At 45.4% G+C, this 22,046-nt stretch overlaps 1 protein-coding gene across 4 annotated transcripts in view; it reads left to right on the forward strand.

The window, feature by feature from the left end:
* CPQ (carboxypeptidase Q) overlaps window positions 1–22,046 on the forward strand; it is a 419,427-nt gene that overhangs the window by 348,015 nt on the left and 49,366 nt on the right. For 3 of the 4 annotated variants that reach the window (XM_029063858.2, XM_029063857.2, XM_029063859.2), the window contains exon 7: window positions 4,269–4,470. In XM_029063858.2, coding sequence (XP_028919691.1) covers window positions 4,269–4,470 — 202 coding nt within the window. Of the gene's footprint in view, window positions 1–4,268; window positions 4,471–7,665; window positions 7,749–22,046 lie in introns of those variants that run through there. The other variant, XM_039911817.1, reaches the window with a different exon arrangement.

The following is a 22,046-nucleotide window of genomic DNA, read 5'->3' on the forward strand; positions in this document are numbered from 1 at the left end:
TGCGGTACATTATACTAAATTCTTGGGAGATTATAGTACAATAGAGTGGATGGACATAATCTGTGACCTCAAGGAGTTTGCAGTCTAGATGGGGAGAATGACATTAAAATAAATTTTAGATAGAAGAAATGTCCGAATATAAAGATATATGAATAGGTGCTGTGGAGCTGATGGTGGGATGAATAGAGAAGCAGCATGGCCTAATGGTTAGAGCATGGGTCTGGGAGTCAGTAGTACCTGGGTTCTAATCCTGGCTCTGCTACTTGTCTGCTGTGTGACTTAGGGCAAGACACTTGAGTTCTCTGTATCTGTTACCTCATAAAACGGGGATTAAGCCTCTGAGCCCGCTGTGGGACACGGACTGTGTCTAACCTAATTTGCTTGCATCATCTCCAGTGCTTAGTACAGTGCCTGACACATAATAAGTGATTAACAGATGTTATTTTTTTAAAAAAGTGTTTAAGGCTTGCAGATTCCCAAGTCCATAAGCAGTGAGGAAAGGAGGGCAAATAGGGAAAATGAGGACTTAGCTGGGGAAGGCCTCTTGGAGGAGATGTGATTTTAGAATGGCTTTGAAGTAGGGGAGAGCAGTGCGTGATCGGATATGAAGGAGAAGAGACTTCCAGGCCATAAGGGGGGCATGAACAAGGAGTTCGCGGTGAGATAGATGAGATCGAGCTACAGTGGCATTTATAGGAGCAGAGTGGGCAGGCTGGGCTGTAGTAGGAAATCAGCAAGGTAAAGTAGGAGGGATGAGCTAACTGAGTGCTTTAAAGTTGGCCATCAGAAGTTTCTGTTCACGTGGAGATGGACTCACAACCATTGGAAATTTTTGAGTGGGAGATGTATAGAAATGTATAGAAAGTCTTTCTTTTAAAATAAAGATCCAGGCAGCAGAGGACTGGAGTGGGGAGAGGCAGAAGGCAGAGAGGTCAGTGAGGAGGAGGAGGATGCAGTAGTCAAAGCAGAATATGATAAGTACTTGGATCAGTGTGGTACCTGTTTGGATGGAAGGGAATGGGAGGATTTTAGAGATGTCATCCAGGTAAAACAGGTAGGATTTTGTTACAGACTGCCTATGTGGGTTGAATGAGAGAGATGAGTCTCGGATATTACCAAGATTACAGGTCTGTGAGACAGGGAGGATAGTGGTAATATCTAGAAGGATGGGAAAGTCAAGGGAAGGACAGGATTTGGGTAAAAATTAGAGAAGCAGCGTGGCTCAATGGAAAGAGCACGGGCTTGGGAGTCAGAGATCATGGGCTCCAATCCTGGCTCTGCCGCTTGTCAGCTGTGTGACTTGGGGTAAGTCACTTAACTTCTCTGGGCCTCAGTTACCTCATCTGTAAAAAATGGGGATGAAGACTGTGAGCCCCATGTGGGACAGCTTCATCACCTTTTATCCCCCCAGTGCTTAGAACAGTGCTTTGCACAAAGTAAGCGCTTAACAAGTACCACCATTATTATTATTATTAAAAAGATGAATTGTGTTTTGGACAGATTAAGTTTGAGGTGTCAGCAGGGCATTGAAGTAGAGATGCCCAGAAGCTAGGTGGAAATGTGAGGCTGTTGAGAAGGAGAGATTTTGACGAAGGAGAGTTAGATTTGGGAATCATCCTCATAGAATGAAGACAGGAGTGGAGAGAGGAGAGGTTGGAGGCCGGGAGATCAGCAAAGTGGCTGATGTACTATTCAAGCTGGGTATGGGCAAGTGCCTGAGACCAATGGGCCAGCTGTGTGACCCTTTTTTTTTTAACATATCCGATCACCTTTCAGGGGATGTTCCTTTTCCATTAATTGGTTCCTTTAAAGCTGGTACTGTGACCAGTTGAGAGATGATCCCCTATATGGTCCAGGGGAGGGATCTGAAGAATGGAGGGAGTTATCTTGTCACGGGGATCTGTGCTTTGTTACTTCATCCGCTTCCCTTGACCTCATCCACTTCCCTTGACCCCTCAGGTCAAGTAGGTTAAGAGAGGTACACTTAAGCCCTGATTTGCTCCCTTTATTCACCCCACCACCAGCAGCCCCACAGCACTTATGTACAAATCTGTAATTTATTATTTTACTTTAACGCCTGTAACCCCCTCTAGATTGTAAGCTCATGGTGGACAGGGAATGTATCTACCAATTTTGTTTTATTGTACCCTCCCAAGTGCTTAATACAGGGCACCGCACACTGCAAGTGCTCAGTAAATACTATTTCGGGTAGCTCTCTTTCAAGCATCAGGCATCTGCAAATCAGCACAATCCCGTGAGTCCCTGTAAGTAAAACTGATGAAGAAAGATTAGGGATGTTTTTCATTGGTTTTTTATATTTTGACTTTCTCTGTGATTAGTGGTTTTGAACACTGCCCTTTTTAGATCCAGTTTTGACTTTGGAATTTATTTTTGAAAACGTATGGTAGCAACCGGAATGTTGAAATGAGATAAATGTTATTTTATAAGAATACTCAAAGCTGTTCACTTGGAAAAACATGTTTGCTTTAAGGAAGTTGCGGGTTGTGTTCAAGGAGAAGGTGTCCTGCTAAATGTGGATTTAGGGTGACACCCATCAGAAAATTCTGTGAACCAGAGGTGGAGGATAATTTTTAAAATACTGTGTAAAGCAATTATTTATGCTCAGATTAGCTGGATAAACTCTGGAAAAGAAAAATATGTTATTATTCCTAATAACATCAATTAACATTCTTTCTCCACGTTGACTTGTATTTGTGTTTTCAAATGTTTTGCTTTTACTGTGACGGGAAAGATAGAGGCAAAATAAATCAATAGAGCCTTTGTGCAGAAGGACTAACTGGTATTAATCAAGTTGTGCTTGAGTAATAACTATTATTACTATATTTTTCAAGTGCTTACTTTGGGTCAAGCACTGTTCTAAACGCGGGGGAAGATACAAGCTTATCAGGTCGGACAGAGTCCCTGTCTCACATGGGGCTCAAAGTCTATGTGTCAGGAACTGTACTAAGCACTGGGTTGGTACAAGCTAATCAGGTTGGATACAGGCCACATCCCACATGGAGCTCACAGTCTTAATCTCCATTTCACAGCTGTAGTTACTGAGGCACTAAGCAGTTAACTGACTTTCCCAAGGTCACACAGCTGTCAAGTTGCACAGTCAAGATTAGCACCCAGGTCATTCTGAATCCCAGTCCCATGTTCCATCCACAAGGCCATACTGCTTCCCTAGACGGCCTTGCCTTCTTTCTCTTCCCACTCCAGTCCATATTTCAGTCTGCCACCTGGATCATTTTTCTGAAAAGCTATTCAGACCACATCTCCCCACTCCATGAAAACCTCCAATGGGTTGTCCATCCACCCGTGCATCAAAAAGAAACTCCTTACCTTTGTCTTTAAGGCACTCATTCAGCTCCCTCCTTCCCACCTTTCCTCGCTGGTCTACTACAGCCCAGCCTGCCCACTTCGCTTCTCTAACATCAACCTATTCACTGTATCCTCAATCTTGTCTATCATTCATTCAGTCGTATTTATTGAAGGCTTGCTGTGTTCAGCGCACCGTTCTAAGCACTTGGGAGAGTACAATACAGCAAGAAGCAGACATACTCCCTGCCCACAACGCGCTTACACTCTATCATGTCACCAGCCCCTTGCCCGCATCTTCCCTCGGGTCTGGATCTTCCTCCACCTTCATGTCTCCCCCGATTAGACTGTAAGCCCATCAGTGGGCAGGGACTGTCTCTATCTGTTGCCGATTTGTACATGCCAAGCGCTTAATACAGTGTTCTGCACATGGTAAGTGCTCAATAAATATTATTGAATGAGTGAATGAATGAATATCTGACAGACTACCATTTTCCCCACCTTCAAAATCCCTCTTAAAACACATCTCCTCCAGGAGGCCTTCCCAGACGACCTTTATTTTCCCTATCTATCCCTCCCCCCATGCCAACTATGCACCCTTTAAGCACTTCAGTACTCACTCCGCCCACCCAGTAGTCAGTCAATTGTATTTATTGTGCGCTGACTGTGTGCAGAACACTGTACTAAAGGCTTATGTTACTTATGTCAGTATCCTTGCACTCTATTTCCCTCACCTATAATTCATTTTAATGTCTGTCACCCCTTCCAGACTGTAAGCTCCTTGTAGGTAAGTATCATGTCTACCAACTCTGCTGTATCGTACTCTCCCCAGTGCTCAGTACTGAGCACACAGTAATCGATCAATACATTGACGGCATGATCCCTGCCCTCAGGAAGCTTAAAAACTTGGGCTAACGTAGGCTTATCCCGTCTTTCTTTGTATTTAGGAAAATGTGTCCAATTTTAACCTCGTGATGGAGTCTGACCTGGGGAACTTCCTCCCGACTGGCTTAGCATTCACTGGAAATGAAAAAGCCCGGGCCATTATGAAGGAGGTAATGAGCCTGCTTCAGCCCATCAATATCACCCAGGTCTTTGAAGGCGGAGAAGGGGTTGACATTAACTACTGGATGGAAGCTGGAGTGCCAGGTAAGACTATCCAGGAGATCTGGCAACAGTTGGTTTTGAGGCCTCTTGTTCGCTACACAGTCTAGGGTGGATTGCTGTTCAGGTAATGTCTTGTCTTGTGTCATCTTCAACCCACAGTGACACCATGGACACATCTGAGCCCGTCATTGGGCAGTGATTGTCTCTATCTGTTGCCGAAGTGTACATTCCAAGTGCTAAGTACAGTGCTCTGCACATAGTAAAAGCTCAATAAATACTATTGAATGAATGAATCTCTCCCGGAAAGCCCACCTCCCTCCCCAATCCTTCTTTGTCTGTAGAGTTTTCTTGGTAAAAATACGGAAGTGGTTTGCCTTTGCCACCTTCCACGCAGTAAACTCGAGTCTTCGCCCTTGATTCTCTTCCATGCCGCTGCTGCCCAGCACAGGTGAGATATCATTATGGAAAAGGAGTCATCTGTAATCTGTTGGCTCTTCACCTTTCCCTTTGAATTTACAGACAGAAGTTTAGCTGAATTGCCAGGATCTATCCACTGGCATGCAAAATGGGTTTAAATTTTAAAAGAGTTCAGGTTATGTTAGTGGCAACAGAGAATAAAATCTTAAAACTTGTAATAATATGACACGGCCTAACAGATTAAAAATAGAAATGCCTTTTAACACAGAACCAACATTCTTCATGTTTCCTGGCATCTGTTTTTAAATTATAATTCTGAAATTCTTTTAAGGGAGAATTCCTGTTTAGGGGTCTAAAAAATTATTTCCCGTAGGTAAAGAGCAGGGCGCAAATTCCATTATTATTTTCAGTAGGGAGAAAGTGAAAGATCCTCACATTCTATTCAAAATGCTTAATGCTCAGAAAATGCTAACTGTAAATGTTCTTAAGGTTGTTAAATTTAGGGTGGCTATTGATTTGCTTTCTGTCATTCTGTCCTCATTGAACCCATTAAACCAAAAAACCATTTTTTCTTCAGAAAGGTAAATCACGTAAAGGGGATTTTTAAAGGAATAAATTTTAATTTGCAAGTGGATTGGGTGGTTTGTTCCTAATAGAAAACTGTACTTTTATTATTTTTAAAGTTGCCAGACTGTATATTTAACCTTTCTGACTTTTACACCATTAGAGTGTTTGAGAGGACCATTATCTTGCATTTTTGGAAAGGATCAAAGATTGAGCCATTATAAAACACACCCACTCAAGGAAAATTTCTGCATTGAGCTGTCTTTTTGATTACAGAGAACCACTTGAACTTCATTTTCTAGTACAAATCAGTGAATTTTTATGTTCTGGCTTTACTCGGGTACCCATCTATTTATCTATTCCTTGAAAGTTGCTCTCCATGAAGTTTGGATCACAAACCCCTAGCAATGAATCCAGTGAATTTTGACCATTATTTGTTTTTATGTATTTGGATGACAGGAGGGTGTTTTATCTAGAACTTGTGATATAGATGTATTTGGATGACAGGAGGGTGTTTTATCCAGAACCTGTGCTGAAGATTTTTCCCTTCCCATTATCCATCCTTCAACCATTTTCACTTTTGGTTACTCATTTGGAAAACAGAGAAATAGATGAAAACTAATGGAAGCTGTCTTCTCAGTTCCCTCCTTGTGGTCAACCTACCCTTAACCCTCTCACCCCGCACCCCCCTACCCCACCCCAACCCCTGTCCCACACCCCATCCCACCTTAGTTGACTTCCATCCAACTCTCCGCCATCCCTTGGGATACCCCCACCTTCTCCTCAGCCTCATCCTTGTTGTCCTATCCCAGTGTCGTCCCCCCTATCCTCCTCTGACCACGCCAATCTCCATAAGCCCCCTTTCATCCAGCCCCTTCCTACCCCTCACACTGTCCCCCTCCCCAACAGCCTCAGTCATATGTGGCCTGTGAAATTCTCTCTACATCATGGAAAGGTTTCCCTTCATCCTTGACTTGTTTGAAGCCCAGTCACTGCTCCTCCTTGCCCATACTGAAACCTGGCTCACCCCAGATGACGCTGTCTCCCCTGCCTCTCTCTCCAGAGAGAACCTCATCTTCTCCCATTCCCAAAAGATGCCCTGGGAAAGTAAGAGGAGTAGGCTTCCTTCTTGCTCCTCAATTCTGCTTTTACACCATCCCACCTTCCAAATCCCTCTCTTCCCTTCCTTCTAAGCCCTTATCAACTGCCTCTACCATCCACTCCTCCATGACTAGTCATGGTCATCTACCGATCCCTGGATCACTTCCGCCAAGTGCTTCCTCCACTCCTGTGCTTGAGCTTTGCCACATGATAGAGGAAATACAAACACCTTCATCCTCACCTGGTTTAATTCTGCCCAATCTACCCCCTGAAAACAGTACTTCTCCATCCTTATCCGTACCTTTGCCAATACCTGCTGTTGCAGATATTAAACTTTCTCCTCGACACCCCCTACCTCTCCCATGCCCCCAGAACCTTTCCCCTAGTGATCTAGAGAAGGTCCTGGTTCTCTGAATTCCAGCATCTCTCTCACTGCCAGTGCCTCAGGTGTGGTAGACCAGAGAGAAAGTGTCTGTTGTTATATCGTACTCTCCCAGGTGCCTAGTATAGTGTTTTGCACATGGTAAGCGCTTAATGTGTATGAGTGAAGAAGGAAGATAGAAGACCGGAAATTACTGGAAGATGGAATTGTTGGCTCTGCTAAGACAATATGCCGGGGCAATTTCTGCCAAAAATAAGCCTTTTTAGAGAAGGAAGAGGCTAAAAATAATGGTTGAAATTAGGTTTTCATATTACTCATAGATTTTTATAATTCCCCCACCTCCTCCTGATCTCTATTGCCACAAATAATCAAAAATTGGCTCTTCAGTCGTGTCTATCAAATGGTGATCATTCTTACCTTTCTGGAATAAACAGATGGATATCTGGAACTGGGTTTTGAATGTCCTGCTACTCTTTGTTAGGAAGAAGTCCATGCTTACCTTATATGAAGGGCACCATGTAGGAACTGTAGAGAAACCAAGGGAGTTTCCAGTGGAGTCTGGAGAGGTGAAGAGTTCTTCCCTTCCATCATATTGCTTTTAACGGCATAGATGGATATCCGTTCTGTGTTTGTTTTTAGCTTTCAGTTGTATTAAGAATGTAAATGAGTTTCCTTCTGGAATGAGAAGGATGTGTAATCCACTACTTGCGAAAAGGGCAGGTAATGTGAGAGTTCCCAAATAATTCTCATTTTTACTCTCCTCTTCCATTGAGGTTGGTGAAGATGAACGAAAATATTGGATTCATAGAGAACAACCTGACTTGAACAGTGATTTCTGGAATTGCTTTTTCAATCTTGTTGGAAGAAATCAAATTACAATATTGCTGTCTGATTTACAACAGTTCTGTTTATTTGAATTCGTGTAATGTATGACAAATATAATGGAAATAATCATGTTATCACTCTTATTACTGAAAATTTGAGGAATTGTGAAGTTAAGGAAAAGATGAAGAATGATTTTGTCTAAAAAGGAAAATAATGTATCCGTGGTGCACTCTGAGCTTTTGGAGACATGGTAAACTCCTAAAGGCGTGATATAAAATAACACTAGCCAGGAATATTCACCAGGCTTTAGTTAGAAAAACATTTCAACTAAACATTTGAACTCTTTGCTCTAGTAGCCCAGTGGGAAGGAAAGATCATTCAATCCATCACTTGTATTTATTCATTCATTCATTCAATAGTATTTATTGAGCGCTTACTATGTGCAGAGCACTGTACTAAGCGCTTGGAATGTACAAATCGGCAACAGATAGAGACAGTCCCTGCCCTACGATGGGTTTACAGTCTAAGCGGGGGAGACAGGCAGACAAGAACAATGGCAATACATAGAGTCAAGGGGAAGAACATCTCATTTAAACAATGGCAAATCAATAGAATCAGGGTAATGTACATCTCATTAAACAAAATAAATAGGGTGTTGAAGATATATACAGTTGAGTGGATGAGTACAGTGCTGAGGGGATGGGACAGGAGAGGGGGAGGAGCAGAGGGAAGGGGGGAGAAGAGGGCTTAGCTGCGGAGAGGTGAAGGGGGGGGTAGAGGAAGCAGAGGGAAAAGGGGGGGAGCTCAGTGTGGGAAGGCCTCTTGGAGGAGGTGAGTTTTAAGTAGGGATTTGAAGAGGGGAAGAGAATTAGATTGTCGGAGGTGAGGAGGGAGGGCATTCTAGGACCGCGGGAGGACGTGGCCCAGGGGTCGACGGCGGGATAGGCGAGACCGAGGGATGGTGAGGAGGTGGGCGGCAGAGGAGCGGAGCATGCGGGGTGGGCAGTAGAAAGAGAAGGGAGGAGAGGTAGTAGAAAGAGAAGGGGCAAGGTGACGGAGAGCCTCAAAGCCTAGAGTGAGGAGTTTTTGTTTTGTGCAGAGGTTGATAGGCAACCACTGGAGGTTTTTAAGAAGGGGAGTGACATGCCCAGAGCATTTCTGCAGGAAGATGAGCCGCGCAGCGGAGTGAAAAATAGACCGGAGCGGGGCGAGAGAGGAGGAAGGGAGATCAGGGAGAAGGCTGACACAGTAGTCTAGCCGGGATATTACGAGAACCCATAGCAGTAAGGTAGCCATTTGGGTGGAGAGGAAAGGGCGGATCTTGGCGATATTATAAAGGTGAGACAGGCAGGTCTCGGAAACAGACCAGATGTGTGGGGTGAATGAGAGAGATGAGTCAAAGATGACACCGAGGTCGTGGACCTGAGAGACGGAAAGGATGGCCGTACCGTCCACGGTGATAGAGAAGTCTGGGAGAGGACCGGGCTTGGGAGGGAAGATGAAGAGCTCAGTTTTGGTCATGTTGAGTTTTAGGCGGGCAGACATCCAGGTAGAGACGACCCGGAGGCGGGAGGAGATGCGAGACTGAAGGGAGGGTGAGAGGACGGGGCAGAGATGTAGATCTGCATGTCATCTGCGTAGAGATGGTAGTCGAAGCCGTGAGAGCGAATGAGTTCACCGAGGGAGTGAGTGTAAATGGAGAACGGAAGAGGGCCGAGAACTGACCCTTGAGGAACTCCAACAGTTAAAGGATGGGAGGGGGAGGAGGCTCCAGCGTAGGAGACCGAGAATGATCGGCCAGAGAGGTAAGAGGAGAACCGGGAGAGGACAGTCCGTGAAGCCGAGGTGAGATAAGGTATGGAGGAGGAGGGGATGGTCGACAGTGTCAAAGGCAGCAGAGAGGTCAAGGAGGATCAGAATGGAGTAGGAGCCATTGGATTTGGCAAGAAGGAGGTCACGGGTGACCTTAGAGAGAGCAGTCTCGGTAGAGTGGAGGGGACGGAAGCCAGATCGGAGGGGGTCCGGGAGAGAATGGGAGTAAAGGAATTCTAAGCAGCGAGTGTAGATGACTCGTTCTAGGATTTTGGAAAGGAAGGGTAGTAGGGAGATAGGGCGATAACTGGAAGGGGAAGTGGGGTCGAGAGAGGGGTTTTTTAGGATGGGGGAGACATGGGCATTGAGCACTTACTGTTTGCAGAACACTGTATTAAGTGCTTGGGAGAATAGAACACAACAGAGTTGGTAGACACCTTCCCAGCCCACAATGAGCTTACAGTCTAGAGTCTAGTTTTGAGCTTAAAAACTTAAAAGGGCCATGGAGAATTTGGAGGGAATACAGAGGTGACTAGTTCCACGAATCATTAGACTGAATTTAAGGGGAAGGGGAAGATGAAGAGAAGAAATGTTCGCATTTCAACAAACGAATGCTCATGGTAGATTTTCAGGGATGATAAAACTAATTGAACACACTGTAATAGCTTGCTGGATTTTATCTGATTCAAATAAGCATTAGAGTGTTGTGACATTTCATCAATTTCATTTAAATATTTCACTAAAATATGCTTAGCAGTTTGAGTTATTTCATAATTTATGAAATGATGTAGCAAATTGGAAACATCATTAAGGAATAAGGGAATTTGGTGGAACTAAAGCAGTGGTAGTCCTTGACTTTTGTTTATGAAGAAGAGATTATTGAAATTGATTACAAATCAAGGAAGGGAGCTGGTGATGTCTGATTCTGTCAGTGTCAAGGACAAAATCTTTCATTTACTACAGAATGTGAAAAGTAACATTTTAGGTAAGTTTGTTCAACAGACCTAACAGAAGACATTGAAACTCGGAAAGAGAAGCCTTTCCCTGGCATCATCTTCACTTCCAAAAGGAGAAAAATCTTGTGTAATGAATAGTAACCAAACTTTCTGTGGAGTGTGGCATTTGCTGTCTTAATTGTCTTGTCTATCATTAGACACAAATCTAATTTAATTGAGTTCTGTGAAATCTGTTAGCTGTGGGTCTTGTGAAATTGGAATGGGCTGCTTTCCATGATAGAGCTGGTTTGTTAATTACACGGCGCTTCCTCCATTTGTGTGTGGCATTTTCATTTCACAGACATCGAGAAGCAGCGTGGCCCGGTGGATAGAGCATAGGCCTGCGAGTCAAAAGGACCTGGGTTCTAATCCCCGCCCCATCAATTGTCTGCTGTGTGACCTTGGGCAAGTCATTTAACTTCTCCCCATCTGTAAAATGAGGATTAAGACTGTGAGCCCCTTGTGGGACAGGGACTGTGTCCAACGTGGTTGACTTGTATCTACCCCAACACTTCATACGGTTATTGGCACATAGTAAATGCTTAACACAACCCATAAAAATGAACAAACAAAAATTCTAGTGTCTGGAACTCAGTAACAAGGCTCAGGAGACCTGCGCTATGCCTCCAGCTTCATTTATACTTCGTGCCATTCTGATGCTCAGTTTCAAGTGTTTAGGAAAACCTTTCCTAAATTCTTCTTACCATGCCCACTCTGTGCAAAGAAAAGGCTTTCAAAGCGTTTCCTTTATTTTAACAGCCAGGCTGTTTACACATATCCCTTAAAGACATCAAATGAGAGAGAGAATTGTCACATCAAAGGAATTTAGTGGATAATTCTAGCCCCCAAAATGCAATTGATTGAGTTAAAAATATTTCATCATTGATTCAAGCTTGTTTCCTTTTGCTAGTGTGGAGCAGGACATAGTGGATTTAGATGCAGAGGAAAAACATGCTTCCTTCTGGAGAGTGTACTGTTCAAACAAATGTTTTGTTTGATAAAGCTGGACCAGATAAATGTACGTTTGCAGAAATTCAGTGTCCAGTGTGAATGCAGCCTCTGAGTGGCATTTCAAAGAGGGATGAGGGGATGGGGATTAGAATGGGGGAGTGTGGAGGAGCAAAGGAGGAAGAGGATGGAGGTGCTAGTGAGATATAGGAGAACAAAGAACTGCTTTTGGTAATAGACATTCACCCTCTCTGTAGCCTCCCTGCCCTCCTCCCCACTCTCCATCCCCACTCGCAACTGGATACCTTCGTTATTCTCTAAAAGGACCTAAAATAAGCACCTATTCTTCTCTGCTCCCTTCCCGCTTCCCCACTCCCAGTACAGAACAGGCTTGCAGGATCCAGGGATTAATAATAATAATAGTAATAATAATAATAATTGTGGTATTTTTAAGCTCTTACTGTGTGCCCAGTACTGTACTCTGCACTGGGGTGGATACAAGCAAATCAGGTTGGACAAAGTCCCTCTCCCATGTGGGGCTCACAGTCTCTGTTCCTATCTTACAGATGAGGTCACTGAGGCACAGAGAAGCTAAGTGAGTTGCCCAAGGCTTCACAGCAGACAGGTGGCAGAGCTGGGATTAGAACCCAGGACCCTCTGACTCCCAGGCCCATCCTCTATCCACTACATCATGCTACTTCTGAAAAGCAACCTTTGGTTACACATGAGGAAGCCACTCTATAGAAGACGGCCCATTCCCGCACTGCCATATCGATCAGGACAAATAATAATAACGATGGTATTTGTTTCATGCTTACTATTTGTCAAGCACTGTTCTAAAGCACTGGGGAAGATACAAGATAATCAGGTTGGACACAGTCCCACGTGGGGTTCACAGTCTTAGTCCCCATTTTACAGGTGAGGTAACTGAAGCCCAGAGAAGTGAAGTGACTTGCCCCAGGTCACATAGCAGACAAGTGGCGAAGCCAGGATTAGAACCCAAGTCCTTCTGACTCCCAGGCCTGTGCTCTATCCACGAGGCTATGCTGTTCCCTGGGAGCGTGGGGAATGTGGCCTGGGTACTTCGTTTGTTGGACCTTGATATTAAGTCCTAATGTGCTGTCTCTAAGCCCAGGAGTCCTGGTATCCCTTCCCATTCCACATTCAGGCTGGTTCCCTCCCGCTTCATATCTAACAGTCCACCACTCTCTCCACCTTCAAAATCCTCCTCCAAATCAAGTCTCCTCCAAGAGGCCTTTCCTGAGTAAGCCTTTAGTTCCCCGTCTCTGCCCCCGCCCCGCTCCGTGACACCTGTGAAACCTGGCTTAAGCACTTGGATCCTCAACCCAGCCCCACAATACTCATGTAAATATTCTTCTATTCTATGATTTCCCTCATCCCAATCTATTTTAATGACTGTCTCCCACTGTAGACTGTAAACTTCTATGATTTCCCTCATCCCAATCTATTTTAATGACTGTCTCCCACTGTAGACTGTAAACTCCTTGTGAGCATAGATCATGTCTATCAGCTCTGTTCTAATTCATTCAATCGTATTTATTGAGTGCTTACTGTGTGCAGAGCACTGTACTAAGCACTTGTAATAATAATAATGGTATTTGTTAAGCGCTTACACTTCACACTGCCGGAGCACCGTTCTAAGCACTGGGATAGATACAAGGTAATCGGGCTGTCCCAGTATTTTCCTATGTGCTTAGTACAGTGCTTTGCAGGCAGTAAGTGTTCAATAAAGACCACTGATAGATTCTTAGGAGGTGGGGGGAGGGGGCCTCCCCTCTAGCTCTCTCTCCTGAGGCCTTCGCGGACATGGTTTGCACCTGGAAAGTTGTTGAGTTTGCTCGCAGTTTTTAGTGCCAACAGACCCGTACGGAACCTGGCTCTCAACCAACCTCTTATTTGTGCCTAGTGAGAAAACTGACCGAAATGTAAAACGCTTTAGCCCTTTACAGGAAGTTACTTTACAACCCAGGATTATAAAATCCTTTCCAAGAAGGAGGTGTAATTTTGACATTCAAGTGCTTGCTATGTGTCATATCCCTTCATATTTGACGGACTTCCACTGTCCCCATCTGCAGTGCCCTGCTGAAATCATAGGTCCTCCAGGAATCATATGCCTTCCACTCACCTGCCATCTCCCTACCCTATTTTGATTTGAATGGTATTAGTTAAGTGGAAAGCACTGTACTAAGCACTGGGGTAGATACCAGCTAATCAGGTTGGACACAGTCCCTGCTCCACAGGGGTTCACAATCTTAATCCCCATTTTACCGATGAGGGAACTGAGGAACAGAGAAGTCATGACGTGCCCAAGGTCTCACAACAGACCAGTGGTGGAACTGGGACTAGAACCCAGGTCCTACCGATTCCCAGGCCTGTGCTCTATCCATTAGACCACACGGCTTCTCTACTATTCTCCCTCCTTTACGTGTCGCCTATACATTATATTCCTTACCCTCTAAGCACTCCCTCCCTCTCTCCCACAGCACATATGTACATGTCCTTATACACGGCTCCTTCCCCATCTGTATTGTATTTTAATGTCTGTCTCACCTAGGAGATATCAAGATTCTTGAGGTCAGAGCTCATGTCTACGAAGTTTACCGTAATCTTCCAATCAATCAATCAATGGTATTTATTAAGTGTTTGCTGTATGCAGAGCACTGTACTAAGCGGTTGGGAGAGTATAGTACAAAAGAAATGATAGACACGTTCCCTGCCCACAAAGAGTTTACAGTCTACGGATCGTGGCGGGGAAAGACAGAGATTAAAGTAAATTACAGATATGTATATAAGCGCTGTGAGGATGAGGATGGGGTGATAATTAAGAGCTTAAAGAGTGTACTTAGTACGTTCAAAACCCTCTTAAAAATCACACGTCCTCCAAGAGCCTTTCCTGAACAAAGCTCTCGATTTCCATACTTGCCCTCCCTCCTGCGTCACTTCCCCTATTTGCCCTCTCTTCTGCATCACTTCCTCTATTTCCTCATCCTTCTGAGTCACTTCCCCTATTTACCCTTAAGCACTTTTCATTTTCTCCTCCCCTCACAGCCCTAATGCCCATATCCAGCTGTAATTTATTTTACTCTTTGTTTCCCCCTCTATACTGTAAACTCCTTGTGGGCAAAGATTGTGTCTACCTAATCTATTATATTGTACTCTTCCAAGTTCCTAGTACAGTGCTCCGCATTCGGTAGGTGGTCAATATATACCGTTGATTGCTCGATTAATCTCCATTTTACAGATCAGGAAACTGAGGAACAGAGACGTTAAGTGACTTTTCCAAGGTCACACAACAGGCAAGTGGCAGAGCTGGGTTTAGAACCCAGGCCTTCTTGAGATGGGTTTTTATATGGCAGTTTTTCCAACAGCAGGGCCCCTTTCACCTTTACTAGGGACTGTGTCTGACCTGATTATCTTATGCCTCCCCTAGTATTGAGTAAGTGATAAGCCTATATTCATTCATTCATTCATTCAATAATATTTATTGAGCGCTTACTATGTGCAGAGCACTGTACTAAGCTCTTGGAATGAACAAGTGGGCAAAAGATAGAGACAGTCCCTGCCCTTTGACGGGCTTACGGTCTAATCGGGGGAGACGGAGAGACAAGAACAATGGCAATAAATAGAGTCAAGGGGAAGAACATCTCGTAAAAACAATGGCAACTAAATAGAATCATTAGAAGGACAAGGGGGGTGGGAATCAGACGACCTGATGGAATCTCATATGTAAAATAATTCTGGTATTTGTTAAGCGTTTACTATGTGCCAGGCACTGTACTAAGAACCGGGGTGGATACAAGCAAATCGGGTTGGACACAGTCCTCATCCCACGTGGGGTTCCAAGTCTCAGTCCCCATTTTACAGATGAGGGAACTGAGGCCCAGAGAAGTGAAGTGACTGGGCCAAGGTCACACCATAGACAAGTGGCGGAGCTGGGATTAGAACCCCCAAACTCCTGAGTCCCAGGCCCATGATCTATCCACTACACCATGCTGCCTCTCGGAATACCTGTCTCCCTCCCCATATGGATCAAGGAGTATGTTCAATCTACTTGTCTTATACCAACCCCAGAACTCAGTGCAATACTCAGAACATAGTATTAACAAATCTTATTACTGTTGTTATAGAGAAGCGGCGTGGCTAGAGGAGCAACGCGGCTCAGTGGAAGGAGCACCGGCTTGGGAGTCAGAGGTCATGGGTTCGAATGCCGGCTCGGCCACTCGTCAGCTGTGTGACTTTGGGCAAGTCACTTCACTTCTCGGTACCTCAGTTCCCTCATCTGGAAAATGGGGATTAAGACCGTGAGCCCCACGTGGGACAACCTGATTCCCCTGTGTCTACCCCAGTGCTTAGAACAGTGCTCGGCACATAGTAAGCGCTTAACAGATACCAACATTATTATTATTTTCAGATCTGGCCAAGGAGGCCTTATTGGGCCCACTTTCTCTTATGTGAGAACAACTGAACCTAGCAAACCCTGAAAAGAAATCCAAGGATTTCTTGCAGTGGGTGCTAGTAGATCATGTGAAAGCCTACATCTCCAAAGAATGCTTCAGGCGTCTGCACTTTCTGAGGTTGTGGCGTTAACGGTGAATGAATCTCGGGAGCCCGCAGTGACTTACGTCCACCTTGCCTCATTTCCTCTGGATATGAATGTTCTTTGGGGAAGTGACCTGTCATGGTTTACCATAAAGTACTGAGTCACTACCTAGTATTAGAGAAAATCACTCAAATAGTAAGTCATATTATTAGGAGAGGTAGTGACGATCTTTCGTTTGGCTGAGTGGGGGATGGAGAAGTTTCTCTGCTACTTTCTATTCAAGCAAAATTTCAACATTTTCAACCTACTCGTTAGGACCTGAATTAGGAAGAGAGAGGAACTTGTTCTGTTTATTCACCGCCCCAGCCCCACAGCGCTTACTTACATATCTGTAATTTATTTATGTTAATGTCTGTCTCCCCCTCTAGACTGGAAGCTCATTGTGGGCCGGGAACGTATCTACCAATTCTTTTATGATATACTCGCCCAGTGCTTAATGCAGTGCTCTGCGCACAGTAAGCACTTAATAAATATGATTGAAGAGTGGACTGTCGAGTGGGTTTTATGGCTCTAATTTCACAAAGCCATAGACGGACACTAAGCTGCTCAGTATCTCCACTGAAGAGAAAACAAACAGAAACTGGCTCCAGCTATAGCAGGAAGATTTTGGACTTTCCCGACGCAAAGAGTGGGAATGTGCCCGTTAACCAATGGTATGAGTTACCGAAGTCGACTGGGTGACACCTCATCCTTTAGAGATCTAAATGCGGTCTCATCTTTCCAGGATGGTTTGAAGCCAGGCAACGCACTGGATTAGATGCTGGTTGGTACCTTCCAAGCACAGGGATGAGAGAGAGGCGTTAGTAATAATAATAGTAATAATTATGGTATTTAAGCACTTATCTATGTGTCAGGTACTGTATTAAGTGCTGCAAATCGGGTTATATGTTGGTGTTTGTTAAGCGCTTACTATGTGCAGAGCACTGTTCTAAGCGCTGGGGTGGACACAGGGGAGTCGAGAAGCAGCGTGGCTCAGTGGAAAGAGCACGGGCTTTGGAGTCAGAGGTCATGAGTTCGAATCCCAGCTCTGCCACCTGTCAGCTGTGTGACTGTGGGCAAGTCACTTCACTTCTCTGGGCCTCAGTTCCCTCATCTGTAAAATGGGGATTAAGAATGTGAGCCCCACCTGGGACAACCTGATTCCCCTGTGTCTACCCCAGCGCTTAGAACAGTGCTCGGCACATAGTAAGCGCTTAACAAATACCATCATTACATTACATTAGGTTGTCCCACGCCATACCATCATCATCAGTGGGATTTATTGAGCACTAAATGTGCGCAGAGCAGTGTAGGAGACTGTACTAAGTGCTGTCCAATCTGCCTGGGATTAAAGTTAAGGAGCAATGCTTGGCTGCAGTGGCCCACGGCAGTTCTGGCCTGGTTGTGCCACAAATTCGGACTCCCCACTGGTTTCCCCAGTTCCTCCGTTTGGGTGATGGGGTCCCCAAATCCCTGAGCAGTATATTAGGCTGAAGATTATAATAATGTTGGTATTTGTTAAGGGCTTACTATGTGCAGAGCACTGTTCTAAGCGCTGAGGTAGATACAGGGTGATCAGCTCGTCCCGCGTGGGGCTCACAGTTTTTTAATCCAGATTTTACAGATGAGGTAACTGAGGCACAGAGGAGTTAAGTGACTTGCCCACAGTCACACAGCTGCCAAGTGGCAGAGCCGGGATCCGAACCCATGACCTCGGACTCCCAAGCCGAGGCTCTTTCCACTGAGCCACCCTGCTCCTCTATGCAATAACACTGCCCTGGTGGTGCTTTTCCCATAAGCTGGGCTACTTGGAACATAGTAACCATTTAACAGATATCATTATTATTATCATTATTGCTTTCAGATCTTGCCAAGGAGGCCTTATTGGGACCACCGTCTTTCATACGAGAACAATTGAACCTAGCCCTAAATGGCTAGCAATCAATCAGTCAATCAGTGGTGTTTATCAAGTGCTTACTGTGGACGAAACATTGTACCAAGTGTTTGCGAGTGTACATTCAACGGAATTGGTAGACACATTCCCTACCCTGAAGGCAGCTGAGGAGCAGTGTGGCCTCGTGGAAAGAGCCCAGACCTAGGAGTCAGAGGACTCTAATCCCGGCTCTACCATTTGCCTGACTTGGGCAAGTCACTTAACTTCTCTGAGCCTCAGTTTCCTCATCTGTAAAATGGGGATTCAATCCCTTCTCTACTATTTAGACTCTGAGCTCCAGGTGGGACAGGTGCTGTGTCCAAACCGACAGCTTGTACTACCACCGAGTTCTTGAAATAGTGCTAGACTCATAGTAAGCACTTAATAATAATGCTGGTATTTGTCAAGCGCTTACTTTATGCAAAGCACTGTTCTAATCGCTGGGGGATACAAGGTGATCAGGTTGTCCCCCGTGGGGCTCACAGTCTTCATCCCCATTTTACAGATGAGGGAACTGAGGCACAGAGAAGTGAAGTGACTTGCCCAAAGTCACACAGCTGACAAGTGGCAGAGCTGGGATTCGAACATGACCTCTGACTACCGAGCCCAGGCTCTTTCCATTGAGCCACGCTGATATTCTGATGAGAATAATGATGATGATGATAATAATAATAATAACAATAGGAGTCCTGACTCCCCCTAAAACCTCTTCCCTTACATTCCCTTTGAGTGAAATTGAAACAAAAAGATTGATCCTGTCTGGTAATAGGTGAACCTTTTAAGGCCCCTTCTGACTCGGGGATAACAGGGCACTTTTTTTTTTTCTGAATAAAGTTGATGTTGAGATATAGGGTGTCAAGAACAACATCCATACATTTAAGAGGATGTCATCTCCTTAAGCAAAGGTCCTGGTTTAGACCGTAAACTAGTCCTCTAGACTTAAGCTCACTGTGGGCAGGGAATAATAATGTAATAATGTTGGTATTTGTTAAGCGCTTACTACGTGCCGAGCACTGTTCTGAGCGCTGGGGGAGATACAGGGGAATCGGGTCGTCCCACGTGAGGCTCACAGTTAATCCCCATTTTCCAGATGAGGGAACTGAGGCAGAGAGAAGTGAAGTGACTTGCCCACGGTCACCCAGCTGACAAGGGGCAGAGCCGGGAGTCGAACCCATGACCTCTGACTCCCAAGCCCAGGGTCTTTCCACTGAGCCACACTGAATGTGTCTATTGCTATACTGTACTCTCCCAAGTGCTTAGTACAGTGCTTTGCACACAGTCAACACTCCATAAATGACTGACTGACTGACTGTAAGATATGAAGGTGCTAAAGCAATCCATCCACTGTTTCTGCACCAGGGAGCTTCCTCTATTTTCAGCACATCTTGGGGGTGAGGCAGCTTGTTTCCATCCCTCTCTGGATTTCTGGGCCAATTTCATTTCCTCTCCCACTGATGGGTCTTTGCTAATGTGCCCAAATTCTGCAGTTTGAGTCACCCGTGGCAACATGCTGGCCTCAAACACTTCTCTATTTCACTTCTTTTCCACATATTCTGCCTTTCTTGGAATCGCACGAAAACTGTTTTCTGTTTGACAGACAGTGGATGTGTTGCTAAGCTTAAGGGAAGGGTGTTCAATTAGCACAGTTAAAATGGGATCACCTTGGCCACCATTCATTTGTCAAGGACTTCAGGCGTATCAGTCAACAGGAAGTGATAAACAATAACTGGATGCTGATGTTTCCCATCAATGGGCAAGTCACATCTGGTGGGGATTAGATCAGATGATGCCAGCCATAATGGGGCATATGCCTCTCTCGCCTTCTGTTTCACGTACCCTCAGGGCCTTGAACAAAGTGTGTGCTTTTTACTGTCCTGGGTCTGCAGAACTAAATTTTGCCGGAGAATGTATTTCTGGTTTTTGAAGAACTACCTATTCCTTTATTAACTTACTTTTCCCTTTCAGTTTTTTTTAATGGTATTTGTTAAGCACTTATTATGTTCCAGGCACCATACTAAGCGCTGGCATTTAAAAGCGAACCAGTTTACCAGTCAAAAAAGGCAACCGAGGTTATTATGTATATAAACCAATTTCCTGTCTGTGGAAACCTTTAGCATTAGTTTGACTTTGAATTAAGTGTTTTCTTAATCGCTCATTTCTTGAATTTTCTTTAGACTCAGACTGCCTTTAGATTTCCCACTGGTTAACTAGACCAAATGTTAAACCGTGAGTCACACAGTCCCATCGGTTGGCCTACTCCGGGGAGTGCCCCGGAAGACGTAAAGGACTTGGTCCTCCCAAACACAGGGATGGCTTTAGCAAGCGAGCACTGTGAGAGAGGTCAGGAGTGGCTAAAAATTAGAAACTACCTGCCAGGTGGGAGTGGGGCCCGGGCGAAGAGGGCTCAGGAAGGCAGGCCTTATCTCTGGGTCACGCCTCCCTTCTAAAGAGGGAGGGCAGACATTATTTCTGGGACTCGGATCCCTTCCGAAGAGGGAGGGGGCACATCATCTAATAATGATTAATGATTATGATACTTGTTAAGCACTTAGTGTAGTCCAAACACTGATCTAAGATCTGGAGTAGATATGAATTAATCAGGTTGGACACAGTCCCTGTCCCACGTGGGGCTCACACTCCTAATCCCCATTTAACAGATGAGGAAACTGAGGCACAAAGAAGGTCACACAGCAGACATGGGGCAGAGTCGGGATTAGAACCTAAGTCCTCCTGGCTTTCAGGCCTGTGGGTCCTAAGGCTCTCTGGGTCACGTGTCCTTCCCGAACAAATGTCTAGGTGCAGAAGTTCTCCCAGATTCCCATGGAAACAGGAAGCGGGTAGTGAGGGGTGAACTTTTCCCAGACTCAAGGAGGCCAATTGTCCAAGCTGGCCACACCAAGACATCATAACCTCCAGGTGACTCCCCATTTACAGAGGCTCTACATGATTCACCTTTCATGACATTGTTTGAAATGAGCCTCAAGGACATTTTGGAATGTGTCTGCTAATTCTCTTGTATCGTACTCTCCCGAGAGCTTAGAACAGCGCTCTGCACCTAGCAAGCACTCAATAAAAGCCATTGATTGATCGATTTAATTACGGTACTTGTTAAGTGCTTGCTATGTGCCAAGAACTGTTCTAAATGGTGGAGCAGATACAAGCTAATTAGGTTGGACACAGTCCCTGTCCCACATGGGGCTCACAGTCTAAGTAGGATGATGTAGGACTTAATCCCCATTTTGCAGATGGGGTAACTGAGGCACCAAGAAGTTAAGTGACTTTCCCAAGGTCACCCATCAGACATTTGGGTCTGATGGTCGGATAGAGAAGCAGCGTGCCTTAGTGGAAAGAGCCCGGGTTTTGGAGTCGGAGGTCATGGACTCGAATCCCGGCTCTGCCACTTGTCAGCTGTGTGACTGTGGGCAAGTCACTTCACTTCTCGGTGCCTCAGTTACTTCATCTGTAAAATGGGGATTAACTGTGGGCCTCTTGTGGGACAACCTGAAGACCCCCTCCAATCTGGCTTCCGTCCCCTCCACTCTACCGAGACTGCTCTCTCTAAGGTCACCCGTGACCTCCTTCTTGCCAGATCCAATGGCTCCTACTCCATTCTGATCCTCCTCGACCTCTCTGCTGCCTTTGACACCGTCGACCGTCCCCTCCTCCTCCATACCTTATCTCACCTCGGCTTCACGGACTCCGTCCTCTCCCGGTTCTCCTCTCGCCTCTCCGGCCGGTCCTTCTCGGTCTCCTTCGCCGGCGCCTCCTCCCCCTCCCATCCTTTAACCGTCGGAGTTCCTCAAGGGTCAGTTCTCGGCCCTCTTCCGTTCTCCGTTTACACTCACTCCCTCGGTGAACTCATCCGCTCTCACGGCTTCGACTACCGTCTCTACGCAGATGACACGCGGATCTACATCTCCGCCCCCGTCCTCTCCCCCTCCCTTCGGGCTCGCATCTCCTCCCGCCTCCGGGACATCTCCACCCGGATGTCGGCCCGCCACCTGAAGCTCAACCTGAGCGAGACTGAGCTCCTCATCTTCC

Source organism: Ornithorhynchus anatinus, chromosome 4, assembly GCF_004115215.2.
Source record: "Ornithorhynchus anatinus isolate Pmale09 chromosome 4, mOrnAna1.pri.v4, whole genome shotgun sequence".
Taxonomy (NCBI): domain Eukaryota; kingdom Metazoa; phylum Chordata; class Mammalia; order Monotremata; family Ornithorhynchidae; genus Ornithorhynchus; species Ornithorhynchus anatinus.